The following is a 15067-nucleotide window of genomic DNA, read 5'->3' on the forward strand; positions in this document are numbered from 1 at the left end:
ATTAATCACTTCTTAAAACAAACAACCAAAGATAATATAACAATGTATTTGTAATGCATATTACATTAGCAATAATATGTATATACAGGGTTTTTGTAAACAATATAAATAAATTGATCATTGTTTTAGTATTAATAAAATAATGTGTGAAATTAGATAGAACATAAAAAATATTTATGTAAAAGATAATGAATTATATGCCTTTGGCATTAATGGTAACGGGAAAAGAAGGTAAGCAACAACTTAATCACTTTTTTTATCTCCGCTTGATAGGGTTTTTGCATGTTCAGCACTCAAACGATCATATTCTTTTGTTAAAGATTCAGCTTGTGATTTGATAGCTTCTTTGTCTTTCTTTTCTTTTGTTAGTTCATTCTCAAGTTCTATTTTTTTTGCCTGCAATTCTTTAATTTGATTTTTTAATTCTGAAACAGCTTTATCATGTGCCTCATTAGAATCATTTTGAGCGCTTTCACCACTTGGTTTTTGAGAAAGTAGACTTCTTGCTGTGGTAGTAGCAGATTGTGCTTGTCTCATAGCAGCTTCATTTTGAGCTAAAAGCTGAGCTTGTGTAGAGATTAATTTTGACAGACGTTGTATAACTATGCTCAAAAATAATGAAAATCCCGATATGTAGAAGTTTCTTTGAGCTCGGAAAAGTTTCATATTTCCTGTTAAAGCAGAATTGAAAAGTATGAAAACATATATACATATAAATAGAATTAATGCAATCAAATGCTTTCAATTTATCAGAATTTACCTTGCATTTCTGCATCTAAATGAGCATGTTCTCCAGCACGTTCACCAACCGTTGAATACTTAACCATTTCTCTGACAGAATCTAACCAAAATAAGACTAATATTACAATTATTATATAAAATATAGTTGATGACTGATAACTTAAACTTTGTGCAAAGCGTGATTTGAAAAATTTCTGCCATTTTGTTGGTGACATTATAGGTAATATTAGCAATAATACAATTATCATTTCTATATATAAGAAAGAGGCAACCAGTGACCACTGCAAACTCATGTTTCTTCTTGATATATATATATGCAGATATTTTTATGTATCTGTAAAAAAAATCAATAAAATTATTTTTTAATTACAAAAATTAACAATGTACAAATTATTCAAATGATAATTTACTTTAATACAGGGTATATTGTAGAAATAAAGTTGTATATTAGTTTATTCCGTTTTTTTTATCAAATAATAATATCTCAGATACGTCTTATATGTGTCTGTAATCAAAAATGTAATAAATAATGATATTTTAACAAAAATCAATGACTGATGCAATATTCGTGCATTTAACGGCGTATAAGCAATTCTCATATATTGAAATATATAACCTTGCAATAATATTTACAAGATAAAGAATGTTTCCACATAAACGACGCGAAACAAAATGAATTTAAAGAAAAGATAATATATCACTTTTTACTTTTATCTAGTATATAAAATTGAAAAGTAATGTTTATCTTACGAATGAGTAATATTGGATATGTGACAGGAAGGATTTTTAAATAATTATTGACACGTAAGATTAATACAGCAATATTTATCACGGAGAATATCGCTATGCTCACGCGGCAATAGTACGAAGCACTAATTAAAAAATATAAGAATGAAAAAAAAAAGATGAAAAACGAAACTTTGTCAAATGTTTAAAAAAAAATTAAAAAAAATTGACTAAACATGAGTAAATGTAGGATATTAATTTTAGAACAAGATTTCTATTCACTTTACACTCGCGCAACCTCCTTTCTGGTTTCACCGTATCAGTACTTTACAACGATATTCAATTTGTCATCGTTTATACCGATTTTAATAACTACGTATGAACGCTCACAAATCTTTCCCGAAAAAGAAATGACAATTATGCATTAATGATTAAAGTATAAACATATATATATATATATATATATATACAGACATATATATTTATTTATATACTTTATATATGTGTGTTTATGTGTATGTGTGTGTCTATTATAAATCTAATATACGTACAGTCACACAGTAATAAATGAGTTCAAAGCTCAAGAAATTATATAAATATACTTGAAAATGACGTTGGCATATGATTGGGTAGCGAGCCTCACCACAGACTGCCGAAGACTGAGAAGAAGACTGCGAGATGAGATCTGATTGGTACACGTATTATCTATATATATTTGGATTCGGTGTGTTATGTTACATTTATATATATTGTGCGTTTAGATGCGTACGTGCATATAGTAGATGCATTTTTGGTTGTTTTAGATTGATTTCAGAAGTATATTTATAAATTTATATACATTCATAGAATCAAGAGCGAACAATTGAATTAACTTCATATTATTAGAGATTATTATATAATATTAGAGAATATTATTGTTATTATTATATTTTATAATTCTTTAATTAATTATTGTATGTTACAGTTTTATATTATTTGATAATATTTTTTTTTTTATATTTTATTATATCTATAATATTTAAGATAACTTAAATAGATAAATTAATTTGATTTTTATAAGAAGTATATAGTATATACAGGATTTTGTTTATCTCAAAAAATTGGAATATCTTATGAGGAATTGGATGCATCAAAAAATTTTTTTACAAATTGTTTTGGTATGGAGGAGCAATGTTAAATGGTGTCAATTTCTTTTTGCAGTTAAAGTAGTGATGGAAATTTAAAAGTTATATTCATTTTTTTAGATAGAACTATATATTTCTTTTCACGTAGTTTGTTGGAATTTGTTGCGACCAATTCAACGACATGCTATATAAGGTCATTTGTCATTATAAAATATTATAAATTATATTATAAATTTGTGAGTTACTAAGAACCATAACCTTGTATTGCTGATCGCCGTCTGTTAAACTGCATGTTGTAAATAAAGGCTGAACTTCTTACGAAATAAACTTCGTTTACTTAGTCGGTAATTTGAAAAGCATAAAGCTAGATAAAAAAAATTCAGCCTTTGCTTACAGCATGCAGACTAATAGTTGGCGATTATGATACAGAGCTATTAGGAACTTACAAACCTTATACGTCACGTTATTGAATTCATCTTAAATCTTCATATTAAACAAATTTGTAAATAAATTTTTTTGATAGGTTCAGTCCCGACAACAACAATATCTATTCCAATTTTTCCAGATAAACAGGATATCCTGTATATTATGCATACATACAAATATGCTAAAAATTTGTGAAATTAATAAATTTACCTTATTTAATATACATAGGATAATACAACATTAATCATTTCATTTGAAATAGCTGTATATATATTTTTCTTTTTTAATCAATCAATTTTTCAATCAATTCTCATTTAATCAATCTTTTTTTATGATTAGATGTACGACTTCTTTTGTGTAAATATACAATAGAAGTTATAATTTAATATTTTGTAGAGCTATTCCTTAATTAAAAAAGGATAAGCAATGTATATTGAACGATCAATTTGATACGATGTTAATTCTGCATGTATCTATAAACAACAAAGAATTAGAATATAAAATACAAAAGTAGATATATATTATATATAATAGAAAGATAAAATATCAATTCTTAACAAACATACACGAATATATTATAATTTAAGTTTTCGTCTGCTCTTTCATAGTGGATGAAATATTAATTGCACCTAATTCTGTTAATAATTCTTTCTTTCCTTTAAAATATTCTTTATACCATGTAATGTGACCAAGTTTTTCATCTACAGTCAAATATGGATTTTTAGAAAGACCTACGCATACAAGTTCCATAAAATGACGTATTGGACCACTTTTAGGGCACCAATCTGTTAAATGACGTTCTAGAAATACATGTTCAGAGAAATGCACGTTACTTTCTTCTTCCATTCCTAAAATATATATTTTAATAAGATATATGAGGAAAAGATACTACATTACATCATAATAAAGTTATACATTACCAATTTCATTATCAATAGGAAATTTCCATAATATTCCAGATTCAGTCCATTGTATCATTTCTTGAAAAATATTTTTAGGAGGTTGATGAACAATTAAATCAAGCTCTCTTTTTTCTAATGATTCCCACATGGACAATTTTGGTATGTTTGTCATAGGTTTCTTCATCTCTTTAAAAATTGCTTTTGCTTTTTCATTAAAAGTAACATTTAGCATTTTTTGCTTTGCAATTGTTTCCTTCCAATATTTATTTTTTGCTTCCTTCTTTAATTGCTTGATAATACTTGGTTCAATTATATGTACCTGCTCTTTGGGTTTATCATGAGTTTTAAACTTACGAACAATATCAGCTTTGTATCTCCATTGTTCATTACTATCTATTTGTTTGTTTTCTGAAGATAATTTATGTTCTGATACAATCTTGTTTACTACTTTACTAAAAATATAAAAATAAAGATCAGAATTAATTTATTTAATTTTAATTATTTGAAACAAACAATAAATATAAATAATACTACTTTGATTATTAAAATTAAATAATTGATTAAAATCGCCTTAAATATTTTAAAAACCTCGAGGTTCCATGTTTTTTCTTTTTATAATTGTCTTTATATATAGTGGATAATCTATCTAATAATTGTGTCTTTGTTTCTCCTTTGTCTATATTGAGAGCTTTCGTTACATCTTTGGCAGCTTCTATAAGTCGTGCTTCTAAAATTTAAAATTAATAAGCATATATAAACTCAGACAAACAAATTTTATTACAAATATAATTCTACTAACCATACGATTTATTTGTTTTCTTTATGAATGATTTATCCTCTTCAATAATTTTTCTCACAGGCATAGCAACATCTATTCTTTTTTTATCTTTCAACTAAATATAATAGAAAATTGTTTTAAACATGATTGTACAATTTGATTTGAACATTTGGAATAAATTTGACGACTTATATTTTTTATTTACCATTAGATTATCTATAAGACTATCCAATGATTTTGTAGAAACATCTGCAACTGATTTTTTTTTCTTTACTTTTTCTGTATCCGAATCAGAATCAGATGATGAGTCTGATGATGATCCAGACGATGATGATGAATCGGATGGTGATCCAGACGAGGCAGAATACATTTTAATTAAAGTATTCAATCTTTGAGTTGGTACCGGAATTCGAAACTTAATCCCTCTGTAAGAATTTAATAAATTAATAATTAATAAAACATAAGAATTATTAATATATTAAATGTATAAATGATTGTTATAAGACATAATAATAATAAAAAAAAAGAAATTCATTCAATGTTTTACATTAGTATAATTATAGTTTCATAGTATTCCTACAATATATAAATAAAAAATGAAAATGTTTAATTCATTTATAGAATTATTATTTTAAAATTAGAAAATACTGCAGACAATTTAAAATCAAGAATTACTACTAACATAGAAATTACACTTGTAGCCAACATATTGCAATGATTTTACGAAATATATAACACTGAACAAATACAAAGCAAAATAACGTTTATCTCTAAATTCTTTTTAAGTGCAAATTTAAGTTTACAATTCTGTAGTACAATCAATATCTAAAACATTGTACAAATTATTAGTTCATCATATGGTCTCAATGCATCTGCGCAGATTGAAGCTAAATTCATAAAGGTTAATTCTCAAAGTAAAATATAACTATATTTAGAATATGAATTTCGAGGCAGAAGGAAAAAGATAATGAAGAAATGAATTCGCATAAAAAATGATTTTTGAATTTTTTGAATTATATCATATACTTATTTTATTAATGGTATTTATGGTAAAAATATATTAAAGAAAATGTATTCGTGTAGTTTGCCAATCGAAATCTAGGGTTGATCGTAGAACTATCTAGTAATAAAATTTTAAGTATTATCATTGGTGTAAAATGTATCTACTATTTTTTATTGGTGCAAAATTCATTAATGAATTATTAATACTCATCAGTCTAATACTTCTTTTATTTAAACATTCTAATAATTTTATCCTTAAAAATTTACCTTTTCATTCGTGAGTTATAATTATCATCAATTAGAATATACTCAGTAAGTTTAATTATGTACCATCAATCACATGTTAAATATTATTGGTCATCATTTAACATCTTATGATTATCTTTGTTTCATAAGAATTTACATCATCATTTTAATAACAATTTTTGAACCCGAGATTTTCGATGAATGTTAGATATGCATTTACATATATACACACACACATAATACGTGTCTTGAATAAATGATTCTGAAATATAAAACATTGTGACGTAAATGAAGATTAGCCTCACTGATTGCTCATGAGTCATGATAAAATGGTATTTATATATGCATCAGTAGACGATTTAATCGAAATTTAATAGGGATTTATGTCAAGATTTTTTGTAATGTTTCAGAATCAATTTTTCACACAAATACATATATAAGAAGTTATATATTTTTTTTTATTTTTAAAATTTTATTTTAATTTTATATATATATGTTTTTGTTTTATTTCGTTTCCTACCTTTGTTTTCAATATTTAAGAAAAGAGAAAGAAATACAATATTAATTTTATTTATACATTTATATTTTATTATTTTATAAAATATAAATTTAAGACAAAAAGAATCTAGAAGAAAAACATTGGAAAAATCCTCGGGAAAAAAAATAAATGTCTCGAATTCGTTTGAAATCTTTTATTTAATATTATCGTATTTAGATAGATAGTCAAAGGGAAACTCGAAGCTGTACTAAAAATTCGTAGGGATACGTTTCGATGGTATTTTTAAAAGTGACTAGGTGGTGGGAGCGCAGCTCCTTCCTATAATTTCGCTTTTACGTTTTTTTTTACTGTACATATATTATATATATATATATATATATATATATATATATATATATATATATATATATATATTTATATATATATATATATATATGACGTAGGCACTTGAATAAATTCGTATTGTTAGAATAATTCGTGCCGCGCGAAAGCATTACAATGCTATATTATTTACGCTACAGTCGTCGTGTCCTAAAATATCATAATACAAATTTCTTTTCACAGTTTCGGCTGCAGCAGGAACGTTGGTTGGATAGAGGCTTTTCTTTATATACCCTTTTGTTGTTTCTTTTCATTCATTTTTTATGTTTTCACATGACTAATATAGTCACCAATATACAATTGCCAAATTAAACACTTTTACCTCTTCGTTAAGTATTACTTTTTGTTCCATGCTTCCACAATCGCACTTTTGCATACACACACATGCACCCAGAAAAGCATACGCACATAGAAACAGCAGACATACTTATACCAACAGCATACGCCAAAAAAAATTTCGCTCAATGTCTCATCAAGAAGCTATGTTTACAATTTGGCAAAGAAACAAATGAGCAATCGAAGGAGTTCCAGAAAAACGAATGTTCTTTTTTTTTTGTTTTTTATATAAAGGGCAAGACAACAACGTTTTCGGATATTTAGCGAAGCTTTGCGTTGCTGTACAACTTACAATAATACGCAATTGAAATACCGTAGTAGTTTAGCAAGTAGTGCAGACTCAATATGAGTCGTAAATGTAATTATTAAAGATCTCTTAAATTGGTCTAAGTTCGCTACAAAATACTACACACTATTCATGGTATTGACTTCGTCGAAGAAAGAAAAGGGCGGGGATAGAACAATAAAGAATAGAGTGTATCTATCTATTAAATTACAACATTTGTTCTGATTATCCCCTTTCATTCTATTTTCTACATACCAAATAGCGCATAGACGAGCAACAAGATCGACACTAAGGAACGTACGACTAAATCATTTGTCACATTAACATTACATGTACATATAATCGATTGGATTGTTTCGAATTGAATACATCGTACTCGTTACAACAAACTTAGTTAAAGAAAAAATTAAATTTGTTAAATTAGAAAAAATCATTGCAATTAGTCGTACGATATCGAGGATATTTTGATACGTCAATATGATTGCAGCTTCAAAATTGTTTAGTTTACGCCATCGTTATTTAAAAACTACATACGTCTAGTATTTACATTAATGACAGAGCTTTTTTTTTCTATTTTTTTTCTTTTTTTTTCTATTTTTTTCTTTTTTCTTTTTTTTTTTTCGAAGAGACACGTGCGAGAGAAGCAGAAAACGCTTTTAGGAGATTTATTCTTCTTCCCTTTTCTTATCTTTTCTTTTACCTCTAATAATATAGCTCCGCTCATCATATTTTTTTTTTTTTTTTACATATTAGACATTAGATATATTTCTCAGGTAATAACGTTAATACTAGTGCGTTGTGAAAGTGATTCTCAGTTGAGTGACTCTCTCTTTCTATCTCTTACTATTATAGATCAATAGTAAAATACATACACAGACAGAAAAAAGCTACGATGTAACTCGTTTTGTCGTAGCTCTTTTAACGTTTTTTTCAGTCTCATAAAAATTCTTTTACATCGCTTAACGAAGCTTATCTTCCTCATATTTGCGCTTATAGTCCAGAAATTTCAGCGTGTTACGATTCCTCGAACGATGGGAAGACGATACACGACTATTATATGAATGACGTTTCGTGTCCATTCGTGAATAAAATGATTGAGAGTAGAATTTAAAAAAGGCACTTTTCGGTGAATGGAGATAGATGGTCTGATGTAGATTCAGATTTTCACGATATTCAAAGTCGAATAGGAGCTTCACATCCTAGAGATAATTCTTTTGGGCACTTTTTCTGATATGTTTTGATTTAAACATTTCATTATTCTGTTGATAATTTCACAACAATAACTCTGATTACTTTTTTTTTTTTCTTTTTTAATTTTTCATTATCCCAAAATATCTAACTTGGACTAGCAAGAAAAGTCATCCCTCGCTTGATGATTCATTGTTTATGCGGATTGGGTCAAAAGTTCCTAGATGATAATAAAAATGGATTGCTCTTTTTTGAAACTTTTTTAGGCTGATTATTTTCCCTTCATATCGTAAAAATACAAGTCTAGCTTGTAAAACTATAAGACTAACTACAAGCCTGAAAAAGAGTAATCGATGAGAAGTAACTTTTTGACCCGTCCTGCATTTGTTGTTTTAGACTTCTTTTTTTTTCTTCCCCTCATATTTTTTTGTTCCTTTCGATATCGCTTCGTTAAACAATCTTTCAAATTCGATCCCTTAATGTTATTAATCGATATAACGATGTATCTTACGAATTATGATACGAAAAAAGCGTTTGTTTTTTTATCGGATTGGAAGGTCAACGGTAAAATGGAGGTACGATTTGGTATCATCTGTACGGTCGGTCAATAAACGTATATCGTTTTTAGCTGATCCTTAAGTTCCGGTGGAATGGCACAAGTCTCGGTTTCTGGTTTCCTCTTGACTAAACGACGCCAATGTCCACCAAAGTTTTTACGAAAGCCTTTTGCAAATCCCGGCCTACCGCCCGCGGGTAGCGTATGTACAAGAGCATCCTATAAAAAGAATAGAAAAAAGACAATATTAACGATCAAATCTGATATATCAAAGAGAATTAAAAGGAAGCGACGTTCTGTTAGCTACACATATATACATACACACACACACACACACACATGTATATCAATGTTTTCGTAAAATGATTACTATCGAGTAAATGACGTTCTTCCGTACTTCGGACTAATAACATGTTTTAAAGCGCATATACATATATGCACATGTATAATATACTATGTGTATGTGTGTGTATATATATATACAGCATACAGTGGGGAATTTAAGTATTTCGTAGACTAGAAGTACGGAAATATATTTCTACTGTACGAATACTTAAATATTCAACTATGTATATGTATATATATGTACGCAGTACACGTTACATCATCATGAGCAAGTAAATTCGTCAATGGTATATAATTAATTCGTCATCGAATTTGCGGGAGACTCTTATCACGAATAAAGAGATAAATTTTGTAGTAATCTTTTTTCGCCTTATTAAAATGATATCAAACGCGACTATAGTTTATATAGAAATGAATTATCGAAAAGAATAATCGTGTAGTTTGCTTCTAAATTTAATAAGATTCTGACTGAAATAGAATACTAATGTTAAAGAGTCTTTCTACTTCTACATTTACTTCTTTCTTTTCTCTCTTTTCACTTCCTTTTTCTTTTATTTTTTATTTTCTTATTATTTTGTCAGGTAGGTGACAGCTGCAAGAATGGCAGCCGTTATGTCGACTCAATGGATCGACCTCGCTCCTCGATATACCGTCCACCCACGTTAAATTTAGCAACAAGCTTGAGGGCGCGCCATGCCGAACTTGGACAGGGCGATAAAGGAGTCGATTCGAGGGTGAAGTTTCCCTCAAAGTAAATCTTTTTGCATAGAAAATAATTTACTTCTATTTTTTTCTATCTCTTTTGTTCATTTTTTAATTTTATATATATATATATATATATATCACTTTTATCTTATTTTCATTTCAAATTTATTTTTCGATAATACGTTCTTATGAAAGAAAAAACGTAAAAAGAAAGAAAATAAAATAAAATGGGAAAAGAAATAAATATTACAATGATAACAATATTTTTTGTCATCATAATCATCATTATTATCGTAAAAAATGTAGTTTTACGTGCTAGATTTAAGATACTTCAAAGAGAAATATCGCCAAGTCGTAATGCCATAGTCTCATCTGCATTACGAAAGAACGGACGATTTTAGGCTGGCAAACGCATGTGTCTCGCGAGACATCGAGATCTATTTAAAATTTGAAAGCTAAACGATTAGCCAGTTTCAAGGGTAATGTCGACCTCAAATCACTTTGACGATTGTACGCATTGCGAATCGCACGCATCACGCGAATCGCACGCATCCAAGGTGCCAGGACAAAGAACATTTACGTGCAAAAGAATGATTTAACAAATTGGAAATATCTTTTCGTATTTTTTCCGAGATAAAATGATATCAATGATAGACGTTGGATTACTATGAATTTTGAGTTTAAATTTCTACGAAATGAAAAAGAAAAAAAATGATGATGATAATAATAATAAGAAGAAGAAAAAAGAAAAATAGATGACATTAAAATTAAACATGATATTAAAATTAAAATTAAACGAACAGGAATATTGATTAAGAGATAAGATGAATTTGTTCGATCATTAAATTAATTATTTGGATAAGTTTGATAATAATTTAACGATATCGCATGTAACGATTATATTATATAATATCTGTATTTTTTTCTCCTTTAGGAAAGTAAAGGCAATGTTTTGAAATTTGAATAAGATATAGGAACTAATAGTAAAATGAAAGAATAATATTGTCAAAAATTTTTCCAGCGGTCGATAAAATTTCTTTCTATCCGAATATCGCAATCTCGTGATTTCGTTCGATAAGCAACAATGACTGTTTTACTTGTTCGACCATATACCTCACATGTTGTCCTTGCTAAATCAATAGTATTGATGGTATAGTTGTTTTATTAATCATCGGAATAGTTAAAGACTTCACTTATCTACTTTATTTTCATACTTCGTTCCTTGAATCTCATTGATTATTAATAAATATATACATACAATTAATATATAAATATAAATATACAATCGTGACCGAAAGTTCTTAAATAATTAAAAAAATCAATTGCTCCTTTATTCGAGAATTTTTAAGCTAAATTAAAAAAAAAAAAAAAGGAAAAAAAAAGAAAAAAAAAAGATAATTTTACTAGGCTTGTAATTTTACAATCAGAAGAAAGAATTATCTTGAAAAGTCTTGAAAAAGTTGATTGATTTTTAAAATTAATAATTTAAGAATTTTCAGCCGATTCTTTATTGTATCTTCGATATTATATTAACGTATTAATTGTATTATTTGATTAATGATCTTTTTTTCGATAATATATATGTATAGAGATGCAAATTCAAAAGCAACTATTAAAAATAGAAGTAAACGTGACGTTGAGAAAATGATATATATTTATTAATGCCTTTCAATTTCATAAACTAACGTAAATGTTTATATAGGCAACACAAATCGTCTTGGCTATCGAAATATCAATCTATTTTTACTGAATTTACATTAAGATTCGTAACATTTTTCCATCTGGTTAAGTATTTTTTATGTATATTACTAGATAATATGAATATATTATGCTAATACAAATAGGAAATTAATGCAAGTAGTCGAATGTATTTATAAAAAGAAAAAAAGAAAAAAAGAAAAAAAGAAAAAAAAAAAAAAGGATTGACGCAACTTATTTACATTCACTTTTTTTTCCAAATCTTCGAACTCAGAATACAGAAACGTATTTATTATTAGATGTGGAGAGAGAGAGAGAGAAAGAAGAGAGAGAGAGAGAGAGAGAGAGAGAGAGAGAGAGAGAGAGAGAGAGAGAGAAGGAGAGGGACGGAAAAAGAGTTTGAAGGAAAAAAAGAAAAAAGAAAAAGAGAAAAAAGTAATTGAAAATTTTTAAAATTAAAAAAAAAAAAATAAATTAAAAAAAGACAAAAGAAACGAAAGGAAAAAAGTTCGAAGGATAATATATTCTCACGAGAGACAGTTCGATCGTCACAAAAATAGTACAAGCAAAGGTATAAAGAGAGGCTCGGCAACGATGGAGGAAGAGGAGGAAAAGAAGGAGGAAGAGGAAGAGGAGAAGGAGCCATCACAGCGTATCAGGGGTCACTGTCCTTGCGCTTCGTTTTTTTTTACACTATTAAACGATAGTTGATTTTACGAATCATTCTTCTCTTACGGCAGACATACTGGCTCGAACTTGGAAACTACGTAAGGTTTCTCTCTTAAAGAATCACCATCAACGAATTAGTAAATAATAACGCAAGTGTTTCTGAACAGATGGTGCATCGACGTTCATTGTACACTTGTATAGCATAATTATAACGTAAACGCAGCTAATCAAACGTTTAAAACATTTCGACGTTTCTTTGCTTATATTATTTGTTCTTTCTTTCTTTCTTTCTTTTTTTTTTTTCAAATTCTTCAAATTGAGGTAAACTATCGCTCAACAAAAAAACATTTTACATACAATCGCAGTCGATAAGAAGTTAGAGAGGTCAATGTAAACATTGCAAATAAATAAAGCGTACAATATATTTTATTTAGGAAAATTAATAGTAATTGAGTAAGAGGGATTATTAGAATGGAAGAAATTTTGAGTTTAATGAAAAAAATTTGAAAAAGGAATATAAAAATTGAGAGAAGAGACTTACCTGGTCGTTATAGGACAATGTATATTGCTGTGGCGGGTAAGGCGGCGGGAACTGCCAGACGAATTGGTCCTGCGTGCTGGCAATCGGATAAGCACCATCGTGCTCGATGCTCGTAGCGGTGGTTGTAGTGGTGGTGGCGGTGGTGACCGTTGTTACGGCGGTGGGGGAAGGAGGGGAAGTACCATCGCCGGTGGTCACCTGTGCCAAGCATCGCTCGTTGCCCAGCTGAGACGATGGCGATGTGGAGACGATCGTTGAAATCGTCGCTGAGGATGCCGAGACCGTTGCCGTTTGTACGACAGTGGCATCCTCGGGATGAACGACATTTGAATGATGCTCCTCCCTTTTCCTTAGTTTGCTGCGAACAAGCCGTATGGCTATCATCGTACCATTGCTTCCAACCATCTTTGATGTCTTTCTCTTTCACTCTATTTCGTTCTATCTCGTTTCGAGTTCCGTAGAAAATCGGTCGTCAGTCTATTTCTCTTTCTCTCTCACTCTCTCTCTCTCTCTCTTATCAAGTTTACAATTTCAAGCTAATTTTTTAAAGATGACATGTTGCTCGGATCGAAACCACGATACGCATGTACGAGGGTGCCCTTTAGCGTTCTTTTTCTTCTCTCTCTCTCTTTTTTTTTCTTTCTCTCTCTCTCTCTCTCTAGAATTTCTCTTAGAGACACAATACACCTTCCTCGAGCACTCTTTTTACCACACGATGAGACATGGAACGCATAGAAACGCCTTGTAAAGCAGTCAATGCTCGAATGAATACATATATATATATCTGTATAAATATATATGTATATATATACTTGTACGTATATCGTTACACGCACACTCCCTTATTGTTACTTTTTGTTCTTTTATATACTCCTCGTTTCTTCGACGGCAAGCGCGCACGCGAGCGCCCTCGATAGACACACTCACTGCGAACCAGCCGACGACTTGCTTTCCGTCTCTTTCGTGTTTTGAGTCTGAGCCCGAGAAGGGCGCGTAAGCCTCTTATATAGATCACTCTGACGTCACGCTAGACGGTTGTTCTCATTGGCGCAACAAGAGAGAGTGATTGTCGTTATCGTCGCTACGTGGCGCTGCTTTATGAAATTCGAACGGTTTGTCGCGCGCGTATGACGTTTTTTTCGAGGAGGAGAGAGAGAGAATATCAGCAAGAAAGAGAGAGAAATAAAGAGGTACAGACTAGCTGTATATATGTGTGTATACGACCGACGCTCCTTGGGGAAGGCCACGAATCGAGTGAACGAGAAAAGAGAAAGAAAGAGAGAGAGAGAGAGAGAGAGAGAGAGAGAGAGATAGAAAGAGATAGAGAGGCCCCTTCCAAAACGATTCGTGCAACGTTACGCTTGGAAACAAGGAACGCTGCCTTTTACCTTCATATATTATATCTATATATAAAAACATATATATGCATACATATAATATATACATGCATAAATATACTTAATATACATATATATGTACATACATACATATACTTCATACATCCTATATATACATTATACATGCATATATGTACATACATTCAACATAATACATATATATATATATATATGTGTATATATATATATGTGTATATATATATTCTTTTGTATGTAATATACTGGATAATATCTTCTTATGTTGTACATACGTCATGCGATTATTATAATAGAAGTAAACAGTTGGAAGATAAAATTTCGAAAGAATAATAAAACGTTAGAAACGGTTGCTAAAAGTCATTTCAAATTTGTTGTTCTTCATCAATTATCGTTATGTCGACCAATACGCCGACTACTTTTCATAATTAAATCGAATTACATTATGAATAATACATTATATATATATATATATAATGTACGAAAATAAAAACATTGTCAATTAGTAGGCAAGGAAATAATTTTTGATGTAATTATAAAAGAAT

At 29.2% G+C, this 15067-nt stretch overlaps 2 protein-coding genes and 1 long non-coding RNA gene across 19 annotated transcripts in view; 1 reads left to right on the forward strand and 2 right to left on the reverse strand.

Annotated features, from left to right (window-relative positions):
- Positions 1 to 30: 30 nt before the first annotated feature.
- Positions 31 to 5616, reverse strand: LOC124949490 (B-cell receptor-associated protein 31-like). Of its 14 annotated transcripts, none has more exons than XM_047494622.1 (9): positions 5501 to 5616; positions 4903 to 5122; positions 4719 to 4812; positions 4508 to 4646; positions 3938 to 4371; positions 3584 to 3865; positions 2019 to 3490; positions 1152 to 1246; positions 942 to 1075 (listed from the first exon to the last, which is right to left on the reverse strand). In XM_047494622.1, the coding sequence occupies exons 2-6, from the start codon at positions 5065 to 5067 to the stop codon at positions 3600 to 3602; spliced, it is 1098 nt and encodes a 365-aa protein (XP_047350578.1). In that variant the 5' UTR covers positions 5068 to 5122; positions 5501 to 5616; the 3' UTR covers positions 942 to 1075; positions 1152 to 1246; positions 2019 to 3490; positions 3584 to 3599. The 14 variants fall into 14 exon arrangements, with proteins under 14 accessions (XP_047350642.1, XP_047350632.1, XP_047350588.1 ...); XM_047494612.1 differs by having other exon boundaries at positions 5380 to 5593; XM_047494686.1 differs by lacking the exons at positions 3584 to 3865; positions 3938 to 4371; positions 4508 to 4646; ... (1 more) ...; positions 4903 to 5122; positions 5501 to 5616 and adding an exon at positions 31 to 671 and having other exon boundaries at positions 761 to 1075; positions 1160 to 1246; positions 2019 to 2157.
- Positions 5617 to 7989: 2373 nt separating this feature from the next.
- Positions 7990 to 15067, reverse strand: part of LOC124949545 — a 67350-nt gene continuing 60272 nt past the window's right edge. For all 4 annotated transcript variants that reach the window (XM_047494802.1, XM_047494793.1, XM_047494821.1 and 1 more), the window contains 2 exons: positions 13150 to 13507; positions 7990 to 9410 (listed from right to left, as the gene is read on the reverse strand). In XM_047494802.1, coding sequence (XP_047350758.1) covers positions 9240 to 9410; positions 13150 to 13507 — 529 coding nt within the window. In that variant the 3' untranslated portion in view covers positions 7990 to 9239. The remainder of the gene's footprint in view (positions 9411 to 13149; positions 13508 to 15067) is intronic.
- On the forward strand, positions 10429 to 11323 carry LOC124949586. The gene is made up of 2 exons (XR_007101107.1): positions 10429 to 11073; positions 11176 to 11323. It is a non-coding gene; the product is annotated as an uncharacterized LOC124949586 (long non-coding RNA).

This window comes from Vespa velutina, chromosome 1, assembly GCF_912470025.1.
Source record: "Vespa velutina chromosome 1, iVesVel2.1, whole genome shotgun sequence".
NCBI classification, from domain to species: Eukaryota; Metazoa; Arthropoda; class Insecta; order Hymenoptera; family Vespidae; genus Vespa; species Vespa velutina.

Coding starts and splice junctions, on each gene's coding strand:
- LOC124949490 (XM_047494612.1), bottom strand. CDS start 5,405: ATGTTGGCTACAAGTGTAATTTCTAT. Junction 4,647..4,718: donor GAAAACAAATAAATCGTATG/GTTAGTAGAATT, acceptor TTTAAATTTTAG/AAGCACGACTTATAGAAGCT. Junction 4,372..4,507: donor AAAAAACATGGAACCTCGAG/GTTTTTAAAATA, acceptor TTATATTTTTAG/TAAAGTAGTAAACAAGATTG.